Source organism: Camponotus floridanus, unplaced genomic scaffold (genome assembly GCF_003227725.1).
Source record: "Camponotus floridanus strain SB8 unplaced genomic scaffold, Cflo_v7.5 scaffold52, whole genome shotgun sequence".
Classification (NCBI taxonomy): domain Eukaryota; kingdom Metazoa; phylum Arthropoda; class Insecta; order Hymenoptera; family Formicidae; genus Camponotus; species Camponotus floridanus.
In genome coordinates, this window is record NW_020229681.1 from 659,227 (window position 1) to 684,309 (window position 25,083).

The window sequence follows — 25,083 nt, forward strand, 5'->3', positions numbered from 1 at the left end:
CGAAATCATAATATTAATATATTGACGGTATATTCTTTCTCGCGATAATTTAATATTATCTTTATACATCCGTAAATATTAATAATCGACAGAATTCTCATATATATTTTAATATTATATTTTAATATTAAAATATATATATTAATATTATCAAGCAATATTTTAATATTATCAAGCAGCGAGTGGCATTTGGCGAGTATTAGATTTATTTATTTAACTCGATCAGATAATTCGCGCTTATCGATTTCATAGAAAATTTATTTAAATGTTATGCGTCTGTAGGAAAATAAGTTTCACACGTATGGGAAACGTATTTTCCTATTCCGCTTAAGAAATTCGCTCGATTATGGCGCAAAGATTTCGCTTGTAAATAATCCTGTAAATAGCAAATTGTGATTTTGACGTGCAGAGCCATAGAATTGTACGATCTGATTCAGTTCGTGTTCTCTAGCGATATAGCGAAATAAATTATATCTACAAGAACCGTTCCGCTTTTCTCTCGCCCGTTCCAGTAACCTGCGAATTCCTAAAGAGTTCTTTAACATATATATAAAACATATATATATATATATGTAACTGTCATTATAAAAATTGAGAGACATTACAAGACCGGAGATATTCGAATATGACATTTCTTCCTCTAACGTAGAGAGACGAAAGAAAAAAATGCACGCAAGATGCGCAGGTTTTTTCTCAACGTACGATTATATCTTATTATCCTAATAATCCTGACATTTAAGAAGACATCGAGGGATGGTAAATTCGATATTGCAAACTCGAGAATTAGTAATTTCGTAATTTAAATATACTCGTACACGGACTCGGCAGAAATTGTTTGTTTTCTGCGCGCGGTAATTTCTCGCGCAGCGTATTATTTTAGAAAGGCAGTACCCCGTGTACGAAAAATTGAATAATTTCCGCCGTCGGGCACGGGCTCGCGTCGTGGTAATACTTAAGCACACGACATTATCGCGCTGACCGGCCGTAATTACCGGGGTGCGCGCAAAGGGGGTGTCTTCGCACCGTAAATTGTTTTTCGCGAAGGCAACATCGCGGGATCCCGACGGTGCAGAAAATCGCCGGAGCACGACTTATAGGTATATATGCGGCCTGCCGCGTCTGCGGGAGCGATCCTTGTCGATAATCGCTTTATAATCGCCGCTTCCAAAAGGAATAATTTACTACGTGGAACTCTCTTTCTCTCCTTCTCTCTCCCCCGTAATTAAACGCGCCGGATCTCCCCCTTTGTGCCCGGAACAACGGATGTACGAACGCAGTCGGCAGATCGTATTCGGAGATTCGCTATCATCCGTCTGTATTATTTTCGTCTACGAACGCACACATGATCCCTGAAAAATTTCACGCAGTAGGAATGAAATATTTTCATAATTTGAGAAATATATTTTTTCTTGAGCGTTGTGAATTAAAGATAATTGACAATCCAGATTTTAAAGATTGCTCTTTTTTTCCCTAATGCATGGAGAATGGAATATGCATTTGCATCCCATGAGGTCGACATGTATTGAACGTAGAATTAATAATTTACTCAGTGAGAATTAATAGCACGGTGATAACGTAACTTGTAGCCGATTATCGATATTAATCAATTTATGCTAATAAATTTGTACATTGAAAATATTTGCTGTTAGTAGTTTATGTGTGCAAATGTGTAGAATGGTATAAGATTTTACGTAAAAAAGAGAGAAAGAGAAGGGCAACCATAAAATAAATCATACAAAGATAATTATAGATATATTGTACATGGATCTTGAATATAAACTTTTAAACATTTATTTTTTATCATTTGATTAATGAACAGATGAAATTAAGCTTTAATTTTCGTAACAAAAAAATGTCAAAGACATATCGTTTGCAAAGAATCCTGCTGCATAAATTTTCTTTTCAGTACATATTATATTTAACAAATATCTCTATGTCGTAAATAAATAAGCGCTACACATATGGGTTTCTTTCAAACTGATTAATTTTATTTTCTTATAAATTTCTTAATTGTACTGATATTAATCATATATGGTATTAAAATTAAGAAATTTATAAAAAGCAAAGTTAATCAATTTAGCTTGTGAGAAGCTTTATGAAAAGTTTTTTATACTATTTTTCGATATTAAATATTCAATAAAATTTTAACGTCATGCTAATTTATTCCCGATATATTCATTTCAACTTTTTCAAGATCGACTATTAATTGTTAATTGTTTCACTGGACATTCGACGCGGACTCATTTGTCGAGCCGGAAGAGAAGCTTGACGATCAGCAGAATTACTCGACGTTCGTACCTCGAACGCGCGCGTTTATCAATCGATCAATTAAGCGATTAAATTAATCAGCATGCGCGGCAATCAGCGTTGAGACAAGATACGAGAGATTGGACGCGAGGCGCTAATGAAGCGCATTAATTGGAATGTTAACTAGGACCCGTTAATTAAACGTCTCGTCGGCAGCCACATGATCGTCGTCAAAGCGGTCGATCAATCGACAATCGATAATTAATAAATCTTATTAGTCATTAATGCCCGCGATCCGCTTCTTCTTATCCCTGCACCGTTTTCCCCGGATGATCCAGTTTCATTATCACGACTGCACCGTTCGCGATAGTTTAATTAGCAGGAAACATCGCGTATCGCTTACACGTATTTTACACTCGAGGCCTGATTTTTCGACGTACTCTTTATTAAACGGAGCAAATTTATGGCGCGAATATCGATCGCGACCGCATAAATGTCGCTCTCGCGATATTACACGCGTCTTAAAGTGTCCGATAGAAGGAGATTTTCGCGAGAAGTCGTTCTATGATAAGGGAAGGCGTACGCGATATCCACTTGATGAAACTCGATCGGATGCCGCGGACGATTGCGTTAGATGAATAATAAAGTTGATAATATTCCGTTAATATTTCCGCCGTCTCGAGACGATCTCTTAATTGCGAATGTCGTTGCGATAATTGTAGCGTGGTTAAAAATTATCGGGCGGTGCTATCGCGCGCGTATGTAGGCCTTATCGTATTTCGCGTGCCGGTAAATGAGTTAAAATAATACGTTTCATTAAGTCCCGCGGGATTAGTTTCACTGTTACGAGCATACCGGCAGATAAGCGGCCGGATTACACGCGCGGGGCGCAATAAGTGCATTATAAAGGAGGATATACGCCGCATTCTTGCGGAGAGTTGAGTCGCTCGCATGCACAAGTTGTTGTTTACCGCCGAGTCACGCGTCAATTTAAAGCCCGTGAATTTTCCGCGCGAAAGCCCTCGCGCGAATGCAGATGTCACGCGTGCAATATCAAGTTACCGTAATCCACGGCCGATCATTGACAAGAGGGAACAATTAAATCTTTCTGCGAAAAAATAGATTCTTCCCTTGTTCAACTATCTTCTTCATCGGATTGAATTCGATTAAAAAATATAATTAAATTTATAAATAAGATATTTATAGATTTATAAATATAATATATTAAATATGTTAAATTTGATTTGTAATATAAAAGAGAAGGTGCTGTATTTAAAAAAATGTTCAGGGATATTTGTTAACATAAAAATAATAGTTCTGGATTAATTGCTAATATTTTGAGGTTTCAAACTGAAATAAATATACTCGAATTTTTATTTTATACCAAAGAGTGAAAGTATCATAAAATAAATATCATAAAATAAAAGTAAATTTGCGTTTAATACTAATAAAAATAAATTGTTCCTTTCTTCTTACGTTAAGTAAGATCCTAGACATGAAATCCTTTCATGAAAAAATCGAATAATTTGTATTATAACGCTGAAATATACTTTTTGAAAAATATGATTCCGTATTTTCTGTAGAAATAAAAAATAAAAATATTAATATATAAATAAATAAAATTATCTAAACATAATTTTTGTATACACAAGTTTTGCAAAATTATTTTTCTCACAATATTGCATTCCGTTTTCTTCATTAATAAAAAAATTCGTCATAGTTATCAGCATTATTGACAATTCTCGGTTTGCTAAATTATAAAAATATAAAGATCTCCCGCATATTGAATTATCTCTAATACTCATTTTACAATTAATTTTATATAATGGATTATATGTTATGAACGAATATAATTGAACGAATATAATAGAATATAATAAATAGAATATTAATTTTATAAAATAAATGGATAAATTTTGAAAACTTGGTTTCCGCGGTGGAAAGCCGGAACGATTAAAGCGCATTTACGCAGTCGCGATTGATCCCTCGTTTGTTTCTCTGATAGGTTAACGCCTACGCCAATGTGCGAGGGGTAAAACACAGAAATGTGTCGGTTTACTCGGGTGAAGAGCGCACCACGTAAGGCCCGCGGCTAGGTGAGGAAGAAAGTGGAATCGAGGGAGGGAGGAGAGAGGAGCAGACGGCAGCGGAGGAGGCGAAGGTGGCGGGAACAGGGGGGAGGAGAGAAGGGACGGGGATCGGAAGGGGTGGTGGGGGAACGGAGATCCGAGGGTTCAGAACTGCTAATTATGTAAATTGCCGGTGTTGCAAATTACCCTCACAGTTTGCGTTCATTCTGCACACAATCCACACGGTCTCCGCACACCTCGCACGGAATCCATCCACTTGGATACTGTTACTTCCTCCGGCGAGGAGGAGGGTTCGGGGTAGGGTGGGAGGGAGGGAGGAAAGGGGAGAGAAGGTAAGGGCGAGCGGGAAAGATGGAAGAGAGGGAAGATGGCGGATAGAGCGAGATGGATGATCTCCCCGAGGACGGAGCGAGAGTCTCTCGTTTGGTGCCTCCTTCTTACCTCTCATTCATCATCGCCGGGATACTCGACGATGCGCGGATATCAGTATCCGCTAACAGATACCGATGTCGGACAGTTCGCGACGAACGTTTTCATCACGAGTGTCGTATTATCGTCGACTAGAAACGCTAACGATTTAGGCTAAGTAAGATACGATCAGCTCCGCGAGTCTATTTATAATTTCTTTGTAGGAAATAATGTTGATAAAAATTACTCAGATTTTGTCGCGCGGATCCAATTTTGCTCCAAGTCAATTATAATTTTAATATAACATTTATATAACATTTATACACTTTTATGATACATTGAAGACTGAAGTAATGCCATAAATTTTGAAAGAAATTCTTTCATATCCGCGTTTTGTGACCTCGAACTGATTCAACTACTGTATTTGAGACACATTTTTCCAACTTTGTCCCGCGTGAATTCAACAATACAAATATATTTACGTGTCACAAAGAGAATACGAAGAATACAAGAGTACGAGGAACACTTTTTACATCGTTTTGCGCAACCGGTCTGCAATTTGTCATGTCAAGCGTAAAACGCAACGGATAACGAGACTGATCCGCGATGCGTGTTCCGATGTTGCGACTGTCAAAATCGGATGTTTTCGTCGGACCATGTGCGAGAGATGCAAATTTGCCCTGCGAAATGTAGAAAGAGAGAGAAAGAGAGGGAAGACAAATTGAAGCGAGGAGTAGGAAGAGAGAGGAATCGCAGCAAGTCACCAGGGGAAAAAGACGCGAATACCTTTGGCGGTTTCTCCCTCCTTATCGCAGGAGAGAAACCGGTATTCGACGAGGCGCGGATGCATAGCTTATCATGAAAGAATGGAAAAGTTGGCGGAACGACTGTTTTCATTTACGCGAGTAGATGACATCAATTAGGTTGCAGGACGTGACGTCGGCGCGGATCGCAGACTGTAATCGCGTGACCACGATAATTTCCTCGTTCCGTGTTGCAGGTGACGCGTACTTAGTTGCATATCGCGAGGAACAGAGAGTAGCTTGGGAACTTGTATGATGATGTAAGTGACGCGGAAAGTATCATTCAAAATAATTGTATATGTAAATTTGAAAGGATGGCGTAATTAATATATGTCGATGAGCGCGTTAACGAGGTACTTATTGCGCCGATACATACATGCGCAGACGGTTCTGTACGATGTTCTTGAAAGGAGCGAAGGAAAGCATATATACTGCGAAGGGTAACATTACGATGAGAATTTATAGCTTCGGCAAATTTAGAGCAATCACTTGGACTAAATTGTAAAGATAAAATCGCGCAATAATTAATTACAATTAAGCCGGGTCTTATATTTGTAATGATACAGGGAGAGAGTATCTGCACGACGGATACATTGTCATTCAAATTTGGCACAGGCCGTAGGAGGTGTTTAACGACACGAAACGTCGTTCAGCGGTGCTGAACGAAACAAGCTACGTAAATTAGGGAAGATAAGTGGTCGCTCAGGCCACAGGATGAAGAAGTTCGGACACGCAGGTCTTTTACCCTGTGCAGGAAGTATTTGATGCTCGGATAATTGAAGAGCCGCGTATTCCGTGTCTATTTAACCATCTTCGATCTATTAAAACTCATTTTATCGATTCACATTCATCAACTTGTTTCTATAGACGCAGTAAAAAATATTAAGCTATAATCAGAATTAATTACATGTAAATGAGAAAGAGAGAGAGAAGAGAAGAGGAAAGAATATCTTAATGCTCGCTTTTTGCTGTTTCTTTATGTGTGTCTGATTTTTTAAAAGTTATTAAGTCTTGTTTAAAAAGTAGTATTAAAATATTGTTTATATATAAATATATATACAGGGTGTTTCTTAATAAGTGCGAACAATTTTAGGAGATGATTCTTTGTCGAAAATTAAGAGGGGTTTTTATTTTTTTCTCAAATTTGGAACAAGTTAAAGAAATGAAATTAGGTGGATATTTTCTACTAGTAAAAAGGTTATTTATTAATATTTTGTTTCAGCCTCCCGTATTTTTATAAGGGAATGAAACTAACAATCCCTATTCAATTTTTTATTACAACTTTTTAATGTTTATATGAAAAACCCCCCTTTAATTTTCGACAAAAACTCATCTTCTAAAATTTTTCGCACTTATTAACAAACCCTGTATATATGTATATACACATTTATATATAAAATCAATGTACTTCTATATGTTCGCCCAATGTAGATTGCTGCTCCAAAAAATTTCACGATAATTATAATTATTGTCCACGTACGTGATATTCTCGCTGCATGAGATTATTGCAACTGTGCGTTTAGCAGAGGAGAGGTAGGCCGAAATTTTTTGCGCATCGCGCGGCGTCAGATCAGTGTAACATTAAGTATCACGTAGGAGACGTCGGGCCAATAAAGTAGAACGCGCGCACGAACAAATCGTTTAATCCAACTCGAGGCCGATCGAGGTAATGACGGCCATAAACTGCAGCGCCGAACAGAGAGAGCTCCAAGATTCCTGGACCCGAACGGAATTGGGCTTGACAGGCGAAATGGGCCCGAAGTCTCGGGGCATGTATACCTGGACCCCCGTCCCGTCTCGGCCCCTCGCTCCGTCACTTGTCTCACACGCCCGTTCCTTCTCTCTCTCTTTCTCTCCCGTTCTCCCCTGGGCCCGCCTGAGCCTACAAACTCGGATGCCACAAGCCTGGGATCCCAGATGGAGGATCCGGTTCCAGGAACCGAGCGTGTAAAACACCGGTTAAAGCCGTGCTTTCCAAGCCGGAATCGATGGGAAAACAATGGCCCGACAGGTCCTAAAGTGTCTGACAAATGTTCCACGCGTGTCGCGGGGCCCGATCAGGCGCGGTCCGCGAACGCGCGTCTCGGGCCCGCGTCTCGCATTTTTCTCCCCCGCCTGCGCGAAGCTTCGCATCGACATCGTAAGCGGTATCATGTCAAGCGTCTCGAAATAAAGAATGCTATTCGAAAAACACGAGATTCGCGACACTGCGTAGAATGATTCCTTTTTGATTCGCGCATACAATATCGGTCAAAAGTATTGCTTATAGAAAGGGAAATTGTTACTTTAATGAGTAAAAATATATCTAGATATTACCACATTATATTTCATATTATTATTTTATGCTTTAATAGTTTTATGAACATGAGCGAAATTACTGAAGGGAAAAAGAAAAAATTTATTCGTGTTTTCTAGAGTTGATACACATTTCAGAAAATTTAAAATATATGTAAGATAATAAAAGAAGAGATAAAGTATGAAATAAAAAATATATAACGTGATAGAATAGACATGTAAAAAAATATGCAATTGTGCATCTAACTTATATCTCTGTAAAGACTTTGTGTTTCGATCGAATCGATGCGTTCGGACAAAATTCCTCGCGAGATAAAAGTCATTCGATATCCCGGGACACTCTCTCTTTCTCTCTTTCTCGACGATAGATCTGCGATCCGCGGCGCTAATAAGTCACTCGACCCAGCCGGTCTCTCCGAGCGTTGTTTCCATTTGAATAACACGCGAGCGACACGATCCTTTTCCACGGATGTGTGCCACGAAATAAATAAATCCAGCGTTCGGCCCGGGTGAAGAGGCGACCGGACCACCGAGCCGACCAGGTAACGACGCTCGTAAAGTCCAAATTAAAGTTGAATTAAGCGACCGCGACGGAATCTGCCGATCGATCGTCGCTCGCTATCGAGCGGCCGATACATCGGATCGCCTCCTCTTATGTCCCCGTCTCGAGAAATCTGGCTTCTCTCGTTATACGACGGACTCGCCTTCTCGACTTGGTGATCGATCGATCGCGATCGAACATACGTTAACGAGTCGCGCATCGTTCGCAAATTAAGCGTGTAAAACGAGGGAACGTGTGGTTGTCGGTGCGTTATACATATTGAGACATTCGATTTCCCCGAAAATTAATTACCTAATTATTAGCAGCTACGCGTGATTATTTCACTTTATGCAGGTGAATGTTATTTTGCACGTTCGCATTATTTTGACGACTCGCGATGTTTATTCCGATAAAAAAATCTGAGTGTTTAAATAAATTATTTTATTGATATGTTAAATCTCTGTTACAGAGTATGTTTGTTTCAAGTATTAATATACTACGTGATTGTTTTTTCAACTATTGAAAAAGCTTCTTCGAGCAAACATTACTTTATCTACGTGCCAAATTTAAATTTTTAATTATTAGTTTTTTGAAGCAATTCTTGGAGCATAAAAATATATTCTATAAATATATAAAATATCTTCTTTTTAGAATAAATTAACTTTGTCTGAAGAAGCTTTTTAGATTTTTTCTAATTAATAAAAAAATACAATTATATATTGCGCTTAAAAAAATATATTGAATAAAGTAGACGTATATGATCAAAGATATACTCTATGAAAAAATTTGAAACGATTTCTCAGTTATATCATCAAACCAAATATGACTGCACCAAGCTATGTAAGTCTAGTATTCTAACAAGCTCCTATCAAGAATGCATTCGTAATTGAAAGAACGTTATGGCACTTATCGGTTTGCCCTTCCTGGACATTACCCTCGGTGATTTTTGTCATTCGACTTGAGCGTTTGCGGAATGCGAGATCAAACACTATGGATGAGGAACAGCGAGGTTAATCACGTGAATTTGATTCGTTACGAAATAAACGCGCACGCCAAATCGTGGGAAAGAAGCATCATCGGCCAATATTCCTCATCAAATTCTCATCGAAAAATCGATCGAGAAAATTAAAATGGCCAAAGAGACGGATATACATTTTTTACAAATGTCATATAATTCGAGAAATATCTATTAAATATTCCAACTTAAATTTAAAAAAATATTTTCTAATTTTCCTACGAATCAAGCAATTTTTCTCCGATAACAAAAGGAGTAAGAGAAATAAAGGAATTCTTCCAAAGAATACAGTAAGGAAGCATGATTGAAGAGCGCGAGTCGCAAGACGAAGGAGAAGTGGAAAAGAGGAGAAGGAAGGAAGAAAGAATGCAGAAATAGAGGGGACGACGATGGGGGCGATGTGTGTGGGTTCAACGCAAGAGTGTCGGGTTACCAATGAAATAGTGGTACCATTTTGTTTACATTATTGTCGGGGGTGTGCACCGGCCGGGTGTGTGTATAAAGAGATGCAGGCGTGTCCGATGCGAACGCGTGTGTTACGCTCACCGACCGGTCGCAAACAACGTGTAACGTGTACGACGTGAAGAATCATGCGCGCGCGATCAACGAATTATTCCTCGTTCCTGGACTCGGGAGAGAGCGATCTTTGATTGGACCGATCCGTCCGCGAAGATATTTTCCCAGCATTTTTGACGCCACCACGAAACCAGATGGCCAACGAGGATGTCGAGTGCTCTTGGTCTCCCGAATGAATGACACTTGTTAAACTACGCATGGGTTTCTTTTTTCTCTCGATGGATAGATAGATGGACTGGATCATATGATTGAGCTTTACATCTTCAAATTATGCTGACTCCTCTTCATCGCTGCGTCTCTGATTATCTCGTCAACGTTCTGTTCTTCTATCCGTATATACCTTCCGTATATACCTTCGTATGGAAGGGGTTTATCTAGACGTTTACAATATTGGCATGTAAGATCTTCATCATAAAAGCAAGTTTTTCTTTCAAGAGATTCAAGCTTTTTTTTGTTAATAATTTTTGCAGAATACAATGCAAATGTGTATGTTTTTTTTTTATACCAGTTGATGAAAACTTTGAAAATACTTGTAGACAAACGCGTGGTAATTATTTGCATACTTGTTATATATATCTTTTACATTTCCATCGCTGACATTTCGAAGAAATGACAGATTATCGAAGCGACGATCGCGGAATGATTTAACAGTTAGATCGCGCGAAAGAACACTTCCGTCAGAGCGATGCAACCAGTATTGTTAAGATTTTTTCGCGCCGAGTAATTTGCCAGCTGAATACTTATCGACGTGACGGCCGGCATTATCGCTGCGGGAATAGAAGCGACTCGTAGAAATGCAAATTCCGGGAGGAAATCCAGGGTGGCGATAGACGCTGGGAAGAGGAGGGCAATAAGAGAAGAGGGGGAGGGAGAGAAAGAGAGTTACCTGGGCAAACATGTGGTTACGACGAGCCGAGGTTGGCCCAGGTTATGATAGGTTCGCGTGGTTGGCCCACATTAGACAGATCCACGGGGATCGAGATCTCGAATCGTAGAAATTCCCCTTCGCCTCTCCTCCCTCTTCCTCTTCGTCAGGATGATACTCGGTTATTAGACGTTACGCGCGGCAATACCTCACGGGGGCCTCGTTGCTGCTCCTGCTGCTGCTGTTCCTTCTTCTTCTTCTTCTTCTTCCATGGTTTATGCTGTGACCTCGATGGTCTCTCGACCGGCGACCTATCGATGGCGTATCCCTTTGCACAGACGAGGGAATCGTGCGGCAAATCGTGTAATTCAGTTCTTCGATTTTACGATTCCTCGTCGTGGCGCAAATCAGACGTAGAAAATCGCGGGACACTTATACACGGTGTTGAGCTCGTCTTCCGGATCGGGACGCGATTCTCAGGTACGTGAGCGAGTATCGGGATCGTTTCTAGTTCCGTGAGAGTGTCTCTCGATCGTCTCAGGTAATCATTGGCTGGTCAATAATTTGTTTCGTTTGACGGATGCCTTGTGCTTGGATTGTTTTACAGAGATTGTATCCAGTTCTTCTCTCTTTTTATATTTCTCTCTCTCTCTCAAATTAATCTTTATATATTTTTTATTGAAAACTTATCTCTTCGATATTGAATATCTCGAAATAATGATACCTCGAGTTAACAGACACGTCAAATTAAATCTACCTGAAATCGACCTGATGCTAAAATTAGCTTCTTGTTTATTATTCTCTTTTAATTCATCGAGACTTCTTTTGTTATTAAATGAGCACCGGATACATAGGAGGTTATAAAAGGCTCATTTAATATGCGTAGCAATATCACATGGGGAATTCGCGGGTCACCCACGCCGAGTCTCCCTCCGATCGACACGATTCATTTTATTCGATCGCTGGTAGGCTCGCACTAGGTAGACCTCGACACTACCTTTTCACCGATCGAATACTCATCGAGCAAACGGGTTATGAACCGCCATAAAAACTCGCGCCCTCGACTAGAGGAGACGCCATACCGGATAACGTTTTCTCTCTCACGGCACGATAGATATAAATGGAACTGGATCCATTATTTTATAATTGATCAATGTTAACGAACTTTTAATTTTCTTATACAAATCTGATATATTAATTTTTCAAATATAGTATACAGAGATTTAATATATTAATCTTTGAAAATAAATTCCATAAAATTCATAGATATAAAATATATAAACCGCAATTTAGGTATCACACATTTACTACCTTAATTTAAGAGAGTTATCTTAACGCCACTCATATTTTAATGTCAGAAATATCAAACTTGACCCTTTTTCTTTCATACCTTTCTCTTCTCCTCTCTAACTTCTGAATCCGAGCGCGTCAATGTATCCGCTCGCATAGGTGTGCGAACCTGTGGCTACGAAGCCTCACCGTAATTACGCGGGGCGACTATTCATTAAACTGATTACACCTTATTCCTTCTGCACTCCCCGCCCCATCCCTCGTTCCTCTAGCATCCCCATCCACGCTCGTCCCACGTCCACGTCCGTTCGCCTCTCGCTGCCAAGAGGAGAGAGAAAAGACGCGCCATTTCTGCTGTTAAGTGTGCAAATACGTTTTCCACCATTTTTTATAAAATCTAATATTTATTAGTAAATTATGCGTACAGTTTAATCATGAGAGTAATTACCATCATTTTCCAAATATTCTTTCATCTTTTGCAAATTAGATTCTAGATCGATAGAAAGATCGATCTTGATCGATCTTCACATGCGATAAATTCATCAAGCCATTTTCCTATTTCTTTGACATTTCTAAATTAATTTCTAAAGTGTACATGTATATAATTTGTTTATAAACATTGCACTTCACAAAAATTTTTGGAAAACTCATCTACACACCTAAGATGCTGCTTCATTTCACCGCGCAAACTTTTCTTAACTAATGTGGCTACACGTTCTAGTACATAATATGCGTGCTGTTGCTTGCAGGTATATCATACTAGCGCAACGCTGACAGGAATGCAAACAGCCACGTTGTGGGGGTGGATTTTTGCACTTGTCGCCTTCTAAACGATTGTCTGCGCGAGCACAGCTCGTTTGCCGCGCAAACCGGCTAACATTTCAGATCCTCGTTACAACTTATACTCGCTTATGTGTGTATGTGCGTCTGAAACACGAGGGTGTAACCTAGCTGGTTCGTCGTTCGGCGGCGACGACTTTAATCGATCGAGCAGTCGCCAGGCAATACGGATTCCAAACTGGTTCAGAATTTGAAACTTTTTAGTTCAAAGGGATAAAGTTATCTGTTTCCAGAGAGGGATAAGTCCAATAACTCCTACGCCGAGATAGATCTCGAATAGCGGCGAATAATATCTCTCCTTATCTGATGTAATCTGAATTAAAGATACATACTCGTACGATTAATCGATCCGTGATAAACATCATCGTCCGATCGCGAGATCGGGTGTTTGTCAATCGCGTTATCGATAACGGGTGCGTTTACGGGTGCGACACACGCGGGCGTTACTATTATATTACGACGACGTTGCGATATTGCATCTCGAGATTAGACGGATAATCCGGGACGGTGAAAATACTCGCGCGCGCGTGATTTTCTCGAGGATTATATCGTATTATCGCGTGGGTGTAGAGGTAACGCGTACACGTACGAAAGTGTGAACACGGGAATACGTACACCGATGCAAACGCACATGTATGCGCACACAAACATACGCTACCTCTCGCTGTCCTAGAAGATATACTCGCCGCCATTAACATTATTATGTGAGTCCGGACTCGTCAGTGGGGATAAGTGAACGCGCGCACACGGCTTTATTAAATTGCTGGTGTAACATTACGATTTACAGGGCAATAAGAGAGTTATCCGACCGGCGGGGGACGGGGGGACTCGCGTTGTGCACACACGATATAGGCGCTTCTCACCTGGCGGGATCGGTCGATTTTCTTTCACCCTTTTTTCCCCTTTCCCCGTACGTCCTTTCTTTTACTCTCTAAACAATTATATGCGCGTTGACGTTTTATACAGCCGGCGGGATTTACGGTACGCGATATTAAACGCGAGATCGTCCAGCCGCGACGCGATAAATTGGCATCGCGTGCCACGAATCGTGGAACAAATCCACGGCACGTTGAGTTTTATCGTATGTATTAGACGTTTTATCTATTTCGAGTTTGATGAAGATACAGAGCTCAAGTTTTTACAGTCAGATTAGATGTGTCTTATTAAAAGATTACTTTGTTTCATAATTTCCCAGATGTAAGATTGCGATAACGATGACAGCGGCGAAGTAGTTAAGTTAATTGTTAGAATTGATAATGATTAAATGGAACGTAAGCAACAAGTTTAACGCTACAATCTCTTTTAATTTAATTTATCGGGCTATGAGATCTGAAAAAAATTTCAGATTCCGACAGAAACACCCGACCGCATATCCTGGACGTCCCGATCCAGCCTGCAACTGGACTGGAGGATGCATTTTCGAGGGGCGCGCCAAAACGCCACGCGAAGGAAACGCGCGACGTGGCCGCGGGGTGACGAGGAGAGGAGAGAGGACAGAAAGCGGAGGGAAGAAAGAAGGGAGGCAGGGCAAAATAAAAGAGGAGAAGGATTCCGTAGGGCCCCGGAGGGATTGCAGTGACCGCGCGAGAGCTGCTCGTCTAAAAGGAGTCCTAGGCGGGTTATCGCTCGGTAGAGAGAGGCTCAACAACGTAGCAATTATCAGCCATTCCTCGCAAATAGCTGATGGTTAGTGATAATTATCTGCCGAGAACGCCACGCCGTTGGGCCAGCATCGCGTACAACCGATCTATATACCGGGTGCCTAGAGCAAAACGATCGCTACGTCTCGTTCTCTTTCTCTCTCTCTTTCTCTATCTTGTTTGTTCCTCCTTTTCTTTCCCCCTCTCTCTCTCTTTCTCCCTCTTTTTCTCTTTGCTTGATCATTCTTCTCTCTCTCTCTCTCTCTCTCTCTCTCTTTCTCTCTCTCTCGACGTCTCGCTAGAAATTGGCAGTAACGTTATGATAATTCCCGTTCTTCGACCGTGGATAAGATCATTCCGTGGAATTGGAATTTCTTTCGAATCGCAATCGACCCGTCGATACAGATCCGGCATTATCCATGTAATTTCCAAGAACACGTCTCTTTGTCGACAATTACGACTATCAAATGTAAATTCACGCGATAATTAAGGATATCGCGCGCGCATAAACTTCCAAGGATTCCCCGTCCATCGTTTTTATCTTTCTGTTTTTGCCATTACGTATTTATAACCACTATGCCGACGGTTATCAGTCGTTATAATAAATACGCGATAATAAATTCCATTCGAATCAAAGTGGTTAACGTTCGCGCGTGGACGGATGCGAGGAAAAACCCGCAAACGGCCACATCCGCGGATGATCGTCGCGGATTCGCCGGATAAAACGGGACACCCGGTCGTTGCCATGGCAAATAAACGACGGATATGTGCGGGCAACAGTGTGTTAAGTACTGGTATTAGGGTAATAAGCGTGCAAAGAGATCTCGGCGTCGAGATGCACCAGAAGTAGGTGCGCGGCTTCTCCACCTACGGCTGAAATTTTCTCCCTATCCCTCTTTCATTCTTTCCCCCTCCCCCCCTCTCGTAATCTCTCGTCCCTTCACGTCCCGTGCTGCTATATGCACGAATGCATTTCTATCTCGCCTACCACTTTTGCGAGATCGCAGGGAAAATTCTTCGAAAGCGCGCGTTTAACGGAGGGTAAAGATCGACGAATGGCAGAGTAGCCGGGACGCGAGTTATACGCTCACGATAATTTGCGCTAGAATGTGGGAACTTTTCGAGAGCGTGATTCGCCACGATCCGTCGAGATTGCGCGGAATGAAGGAGTTATCCCTGGTTACCGAGCAAACATTGAATGAAATTAACGAGACATTTTCTTAGCGTTATTGAATATAGAAAATTAAGTCAAAATATATAATACGGAGATGACGGAAATTGCGATATCTTATCAGACGAATAAATATATTTTTCTGCAACTTTTTCCTTCAAATATTATAAAACGATTTTTTTATCAAATATACAAATTGAATATAGAAAATAATATATTTCAACAATTTTAATAAGCATTTGTTTGTATTTGTGTGATGAATCTTTTCACCGTAATCCTACCGAACCGATTCTTCAAGCTGTAAGGTCTTGAAATTTCCTGGGTTCAGCGGCCGGTCCAGATAGCATCTGAGCGACTAAATTGTTTCGGATTGTTGGTTAATCAGATGCTCGTATCTTTTTGGTCCTACAGTTCTTGCGCGGCAGGTGGGATCGAGAAAAAAATAAAAGAATGAAGGAAGACAAAATAAAGGAAGAGAAAGGGGGGATGAATATCGCTGTCTATAAATACTGTCTCCAGCCTCGCCCATCAAACCCATGTCTAAATAATCCAATAATGTCCAATAATCGAAACACGATTGCACCCTCGCGTTATCCAATCGTGGACCACATTGCAACGCAATTGACAAGCACATTTCTTCGGCAATATGTGTAAAAAATGGAAACAATCCGCATACACTGAGAAAAATCGCTTAATTGTATCAACAAGACGTATATGATTGAAGGCATTTTGGTTAAATCAAACAAGAATTTCTAGTTATCATGATAAGATTCGATTTTTTATAACTAGAACGTTTAATAGATTTTACTATAAGGATTTGATTAGTATTTTCTGGTTGGATCTATACAATTTCTTGTTACATTAATTTCTTTGCTTGCCATTAGGCGGCGAGCCACTCTTAACTTAACTCGTATTCAATATTTGCTATTATATGAAATATAGTATATAAAGAACTAGTATTAACATTAAATCCAAAGTATATTTTTTTTCTCTTACGAGCAGTAGTGCCAGAAAGAGAACTCTAGCTCTCTGATTGTGTGTGTTTGAGCTGCATCCTCTTCTTGCATCACTGTTTATCAGTTTAATTTCTAACAAACTGAATTTAAAATAATTTATTCAATAATCTGGATTGAATTTATCCAATAATCTTGGAATTCAGAATATTAAAGACTTTTGAGATTAGATGGAAAAAATTTTAGACGACTGGCGAGTTTAGTATTATTAACAAGAAAATTTGGTAAATTTAACAGGAAGAAATTAATCAGATTCATCTGGTAATTCCTACAAGAATTCTGGTTCGTCCATTTTTCAATAGACATACTGGTTGACTCTACCAGAATTCTAATTAATGCAACCAGATTTTTTTTCTCAGTGTATGTATAAATTTTCGTAAACACCGCCATTTGTTGTATCGCCGTGAAAAACGTTGATATCGAGTCGTCGCAATGTTTTTATGAGTCTCTCGTGAAACTTTCGCTGCCAAACTCGATTCGAGTCACGTTGTCCATTTAGTTATACTCCTTTTGGTAGCACTCGTAAAAATATTTGCACTAGTAGCATAATAATCGAATATCTTCAGAAGGCATCTAAAAGTTTCGTTACATTGATCAGCTATCGAGAGCAAGAAGAGAGATGCTATCGCAGATAATAATATTCCAGTCCTAGAAACTTCCATCAAAATGCGCGGAATTAGATATTAATACACGTGTAAAGATTATATGTACGATCAATCGTTGCAATCTCGAGTTGCACGTCAGCTCGGCGGCCTGCCTTTCGGAATTTAACATCTCGCATAAACACCTGTGTAATTAGAATCCGACGATTAAGAACTTCCAGAGCGATATACCAAACATATCAAGACATATCTGTGTAATTACTGTGAAAATGTTGCTTCGATGTGTAGCTATCGCTTTGCACGATCTCTTTCTGTCTCGTATCGGCCGCCGCGTATTAGATATCCACAAAATCGAGCCACGGCGATTGCTGTTTTCGCTGGAAGGGTTGAACAGCCCCGTTAATCGACCCAGAAATGCATTTCTGGCTCACCATGGTTGAGGAGATAACATGTAGCTCCTGGCCTTTGTAACACTCGAATGCGCCTGTAATTTCTTGTAAAAGAAATCCAAGTCCACCCATCTATCGCTCCAGAATTGCAGATTACCGGTCGCGGATCATAAACGCGGAAGATTAAAAACAGGAAAACTGGACGGATCAGTCATTTAAAAGTTAATAATTAAGATATGAAATTAATAATTAATTTGTGTACGAGTTTTAGAGTAAAGATTTGCTCTGTATAATTAAAATTTTTATTTTCGTGAATTTTCAATAGTCACTATAAAAAAAAAAATTAAATTATAAAATAATTATTAAATTATATTCTAGGACAATCTTTATCAGCACACACAAGTTAATTATTAATATTATATTAAACGACTAAAAATTAATTATTAATATTATAATAAAAAACTAAACATGCTTTTTGAAATATCAAATTCATAAATCTCGAAATGCATTGGATTTATTAACTTCTGACGTAGTTGATCCATCCAGTTTCTCTTTGCGCTTCCGTCTCGCGGACACTTAGATATGCAATCATCGTCGCGTTATATCTACCGCGACTGCTAATTGCATCAGTGCCATCATTTTTCGCGGACGCGCCCCGCTCGTTATTCAAGATCCCGCGAGACGACCGCGACTTCCTGGTTACCGCGATTAGTCAGATTTAATCGGCGGCGATCAAGGGGAATAGATGCATCGTACTCGTGGATCGCTAACGGACCGTTTCATTGGCGTTAATTTCGTTCGCGTACGGTTAATCGCGGGGCTTGCTCGCCGATATGCGTTGCGCTCAAGATTCGCCCTTCTCGAAAGTAATTAAAAGTGAATTATAAATCGCGTCGATCGATCCGCACGCGCGAGATTAAGCGCATCTGTGCGATTCCGCCGACTGACTGTTTCATTCGCGAACGCGATTGTCGTCACGCGTCATTGATCTCGCGGCGATGTATTATTTAGCAGTATCCAGCTGCGCACTACCGCCGACCTGCAATCAATTTATACCGATCTAATTGCCGTTAAATAATGAATCGGGACCCGTTCGCGCGCATTATTAATAGCGCGATTACCGGTATATCTAATTTCCGGAACCCGCTCGCGCGCACGTTGCTCTTATTCGCTGCGCGCTCCAGCAATTCTCCGCGAATCTCGACCGCATTTCGCAATACGGGTTCGATTTTTCTCAATGCAATTTTATTTCGATATATGCACAAAGAAAAATATCATTCTACTGCCAAGAAAAGCGATTACTCATTACTTTATTTTTCTTTTTTTAAGTAATAGTTTTCTTCAACAAAGAATATATTCTTGATAATAGTCTTGAAACACAAGTACTCATCACAAGTGTTAGAACATTTCATTATCGTGTACTCAAAAGAAGAATTGATTTTCTCTTCAAGAATATTGTAAAGTTGTATAAAAAAAATGTAGTAAACAAACCAAATTTTTGTTTTAATTTAATATTCTTGACTAAAATACTGCATTTATTAAAATTCAGAAGATATTCAATTAAATTTAATGCTTGTGGTGAACTTATAATATATTTGCGGATATATAAACATATGATATGCTTAAAATAAATAATATTTATTTGAATACAGTATATATTTTTCTCTGTGTGCATAATATATTTTTTGCATAAAAATTCTGAGTAAATATCTTCCGAATTAAATACATAATTCTTCATTTGTCAAATTTTACATACATGTAGACGTGTATTTTTTATTTCTATTTTCATAATATATTTTTATATAATAAATGTGTTATAAAAGAATATAAATTATATTATAATAATGTATTATAAAAATGTTTAAGTATATATTTAATAATTTTTTTCACTTCTCTCATCAGTTTTATCCAAATTCCTGATTATAAAAATTGCAGGATAAGAATCCGAGCATGCATCTGCCCATTCGAATCCGCGTAACGTAGATCGATCAACAGCGATCAAAACCATGCGATACGTTCACATACGTACACAGAAAAACAAAAATAATCGTAATTATCATGAAGCAAATGCGCATATGTTCGACTTCTCGAAGACACGCATAACAGATAAAACGTGTTTAAGAGTTACCGATAACATCGATCGACGAGGAGTCAATTCACGTATCTAGAATCGACGACTCGATTCTCTCGATATTTCCTCTTACATATCGGTTGTCTCAACGCACCCTGTTTTTTGCATTTTTCAAGGCGCGCGCAATCGTCAAAATCGCGCTGAAGGAAGAAGACGAAAGAGACAGAGAGAAAAAGACAGGGACAATCATTATCATTCGGGGCAGATCGATGGGCGTAAGGCGGAGAGAGAGTCGATAATTTATAACAGCTTGTCTTACACGTGTCCACCGGTGTAACGGCGAGATAACGAGGCTACTCGCCGTAATTGTCCTTTGTCTAATTACAGTCGCCGGGTCGACTGACTAATTGTTTCATCGAGCGAAAATAATGGGTTGGCGTCACGCGCGATGCTATATGTACATCCCCCGACTATTTAAGCGGCGCCCACAACGTTTTTCTCGACTGGAAAATGTCCCCTCGAATAGAGGCTTATTCGGGCCTGTGTCCGGATAAGTCTTACGCTTGACTGGAAGTAAGTTGGACTATAAGATATTTTATATGATCGAGGGAGAATCATTTAAATTTAATTTTAAGATTTAGAAATCTTAAAAAAAACAATAATCAATATTAGAGCGTATTATTCAATAAATTTCAATATAATATTTCGCGAGAAACCCTCGGAAAATCCTGCGGCTTCTTCGGGACTGAAAGGGTTCCACCCCCTCAGCGAAATATGGATTTTCGCTTGCGTTCGTGAAAGGGCGCCCCGTTTTACGAGCAATAACCGCAAACGAACCGACGATTGGCTGGGATTGTTGACTTAACCGTCGAACACGATTTTAGCCGACGAAACTGCCTCGGAGACGTTTAAGTGTCCGAAGTTATGAGCGAGAGTTTCTCCTCCTCTCGTCCCTCTTCTACCTACCTTTTCGTCCTCTTCATCCGTCTATTCTTTCCTTCGCGATGTCTCTCTCTTTCTCGTAACCCGTTGTATCCTCGTTATATCGATCTCTCATCCTGAAACTCTCTCTCTCTCTCTTTCTTCATCTGTCTGTCTTGCTTCGTCCTCGACGCGCTTTTTTCGCCATTCCCCTTTTACGTTTCGCCTCGACTCCTCTTTCTGGTAGTCATTACCTCCTTATTACTAGTTATCTCGTTACGTGCTATCCGTTCGTTCGACGGTCGATCCTCTTTACGGGTGCACGATCCTCAATCGGGTGCACGCAAGCGTGCTGACGCGCACTTTTTAGCGGTGAATGGATGCAGCGAGTTACGTTAATCGTGCGTAAAAGCCGGCGTTCTTCGAGATGTTTGATTTACCTCCGATACGCTAGATGATCGTGCGATTTCTGATTTGTTTTATTTAACGATTACAACGCGTAGCTTGTAGTTATTTGCACGTTCAGAGTCTCGTAAAAGATGAAATCCCCGTTATCTCGGGAGTTTCGAGTTACTTATATTTGTCTTGCAAAGACTTCTTCCCCGAACAAATAACAATTTTTAAAGAGTAGAAATCCGACCTCGCATTTACATTTTGTAAATTTTTTAAGTCGTCGTGTTTTTTTTTTTAACTCGCTATAGCTTTGAAATCGCGATCGTTGTCTCGATCTTCCGACTCGGCTGTACGATATTATAAATAGATAATTAATTGCCGTCATTTGTACTTTCTCGTAACAGCTCTCGATTTTCCGATTCATTTCTCTCCGGCACATTTCACTTCCGTTTATCAGACGAAACACGATCTCGCTTATTCAACAATGCCGGCGGAAAAATCGTTATCGACGTCCAATCTCTGGTTCCAGACCGGTCGAATGAATTAGATCGATGGACTCGTAGATGTCGGGGGCACATGGTAGATATCGGAATGCACCTGCAATATCTACATTACTCGGTTGGGAACCTCTTTATCCTCTCCGCATACACATACACGTACACGTGCATATAAGCACACGTAGTGTAAACCGTGAAGCGAGTACGGCCGTCAGTGATAATGTTGATGAATCGGCCCGCTTATACCCGGCTGCGTATCTGGATTTACGCCATGTATGTGCTTGTACATGTGCATGTGTGCCATAGGCGAACGTTGTATAGCGAGGCATTAATGCTCGCCGCGGATCGTGCGTGACCATGGTGTTGGTAGCACACACGAGATTGCGGTCCCTCTCTTTCTCTCTCTCTCTCTCACACTCTTTATTTCTCTCTCTCTCTCTCTCTCTCTCTCTCTCTCTCTCGAACTTGCACGAACATTCGCGCGAGCAAATTCGAGTTAAGGCCGCTTTCACGCCGATGGAATGATAATTGGATGGCTAATAGGAAAGGATTTCTTTTCGAATAAAATATTTTATACGGAAATAAGTGTGAGCAATCACTTGTACTCGAGAAGCAAACATCAATCCCTTCAGATAAGAAGAAAGTCGCGAATTTGATTCCAAGATTCTTAGCTTCTATTTAAAAAATATTGATAAGAAGATGTGTACAGAATTGCAATTATATAACATTTACAATTATTAATCGACAATTATACAAGAATACGTCTTGTACTTTGCATCAATAATGATTGAAATTTGTATTGAAGCTGATTTTCCGAGGACTCTCTTCTTCTCTGGCAAAATTTCATATTATTTGGATAAAATTCATGCCAGTGATATTTTCCGGAACAAACTGGTCTTTAAAAATAAATAGAAAATCTTTTTATTAATATTCGTCAATTAAGGTTTTTATTTTCTAATTTAAACTGTATCCAAAATAAAACCTGTAATAAATCAGGAATCAATATAACAAATAAATTAATTTTTTGTGAGAAGGCATAAACATAACGACGAATTATAATCTACACAAATTATAGATTTATATTTAAAAATTTTTAATTCTGTTATTATATTTTTGCTATTAAACTAAAAAAAATAATATAAAATTTAATAATATTTATATTTGTAATGTTTTTGTTTAAAAAATGTCACATATTAATTTGGACTGAAAATTTTTTTATTATTAAATTGATTTCATTCTTTTAATTATAGTGATTAATATGAGATTAATTATAGCAAAATTATCTTTTTATATAAAATTATATAAATATATTTTAATTATTTTTATAACCGCGGAAAAGTCCAATGAATGGAAAAGTCCATGTTTCCGGTTTTTCAAACTTTATCCAACAAACAAAAGTCAGTTTATTCGGTTGGATAAAATCTGGGAAAAACTAGAACCATGATCTTTTCTTTTTGCCGGACTTTTCCGGTCAATCCTGGATTTTATGCACGAAATGAATCAAACATGTCAATCGTTCTGTGTGCAAAGAAGCGTTTTGGTTTGAAATCTAATACCTTTTCATAATATTTCGTTTACAGCAGTATCCGACACATGTGAGGGATTATGGAGACCGGTGTGGAACGAGCCTAAAGACAAGCATCGCGAGGGTGCGCATATATGCGTGGCTCCTTGCGCTCGCGCGAGCGTCTAGATGACCGGTGAGCGATCACTTTCCTCTCCACCCACCCGGGGCCTGACAACATAATCATTGGTTTAACTTCCACTAAACCATAGTTAAGCGGACATTGCGGTTGGAGTACCTAAAATGTGTGTTTAACGGGCACGGACCCGTCCGCCGCCCCCTCGCCTCGTGCTCTTCCTTTCGCGCACCGTATTATGCGAATCTCTCGGCACTCCATCTCGGGATAAGTTATCGGATAAGTGGCTCGCTTAAGGTTGATCACGAGGTTGCTTTTGCAAAGATCCAGTTTAACTGTTGCCACTTGGCGGACGTCTTTTGCCGTACGAGTCACTTCCACAGCCTCCAGAGGAATAAATTTAAATAAGGTAAGCTTCGCGAGACGGAATTACACTCCCTTTCTCTCCTTATGACGTTATAAGGACTATATATGAATTACACTGTTCTATAATTGGACGCAGTTGCGTAAGAAGCAGCTATATATTTTTTTCCTGTTTTGGGACTCTTCGATGCCTTTTGGAAATGTCGCTGTGTGTAGGTAATATTTCTTCAAGCGATCCGGACAAAAACATTTCCAACTTCGCCGTTTAATTATGTGTTCAATTTGTAATATTTTAATGAGCGAGCCTGGTGTCAATTATTCTTTCATGACAAATGTCTAAATATAATGCGTTACAGCCTTCCTTTTTTTAGCATCAGATTTCTTTGTGTTTATCAGGTTGAGGAAAAGTAAATTTTAAATTATAAATAACTTGTTAAGAACTACCGCGAAATACAATGTAAAACTTTGTACAATTATTTCGAAATGTTAGAGTACGTAAGCGCTAGAAATAAATGTACATACTTAAAAATTATTATAGTCGTTAAAAAGAAGTTTCAAAAATCCGAAACATCCAACGCTGCGCGTTTATACATGTGGCACGAAAGAGATTAAGATGTTGTTTAATGGAATTATTTGTTATATCCTTGCCTCTTTCCGTCCGTTCCATCTGTAGCAACATTTCTTCGCTAAACCTTCACAGCCTATGTTTAGCATGTGCAACATTTGCCCGGAGACCCCCAACTGAGATCCGTTAACTGGAACTGGGGACTAATATAACAAAAGTAATATACGAGCGGATGGAAGAGATCCTTGCGAAAAAAAGGCCGGAACTCGCGATCGGAAATTCGACATAAGGACACCGTTGGAAGAAAAGGACGCGCGACACGAAGAGCGAGAGGGAATTTGAAAAAAGAAATCGGTGACAGAGACGGAGAAAGAGAAAGCAGCACAGGTCCGTAAAAGCAACGCCAGTAAATTACATGACGTTACGAGAAAATTGATCGTCTAATTATGCCGATGTACTCGCGGTAGCGAAACAACCAATTTGCTCGCCGACCAATGCGCGGCCATTCCCCGATTAGGATTCAGGCCGCGTCGCGACGTGCTCAATTTCGCCCCGGTGCCCCGGTGCCCCTTTCCTCCACGTGTCCATCCCCTTATGTACGCGAGCGGGTCTTTACACTGTCGATAATGATGACCGGTGCCAAAAATCAACTGTTAAATATTAATGGGCCGATTAGATTAATAAAAGTCCGCCGTGAGTCGACTCCGTGACGTCTATGCCCGCTCCTCTCTCTCACGGTTGCATCTCATAAATTAAACATGATCTTTTCGCACATGGTTTGAGAGATTTTCGGATACGTCAGCGTCGACGTAATGACGGATTTGTGTGCGAATAAACGTACGATGCGA

General features: G+C 39.7%; 1 protein-coding gene across 1 annotated transcript in view; it reads left to right on the plus strand.

Moving 5' to 3' along the window:
- Positions 1 to 24,061, plus strand: part of LOC105259499 (homeotic protein empty spiracles) — a 59,905-nt gene extending 35,844 nt beyond the window's left edge. Inside the window, exon 3 of the mRNA XM_025412543.1 lies at positions 23,248 to 24,061. Within this exon, the coding sequence (XP_025268328.1) occupies positions 23,248 to 23,364 (117 nt within the window). The 3' untranslated portion in view covers positions 23,365 to 24,061. The remainder of the gene's footprint in view (positions 1 to 23,247) is intronic.
- The last annotated feature ends 1,022 nt before the right edge of the window (positions 24,062 to 25,083 follow it).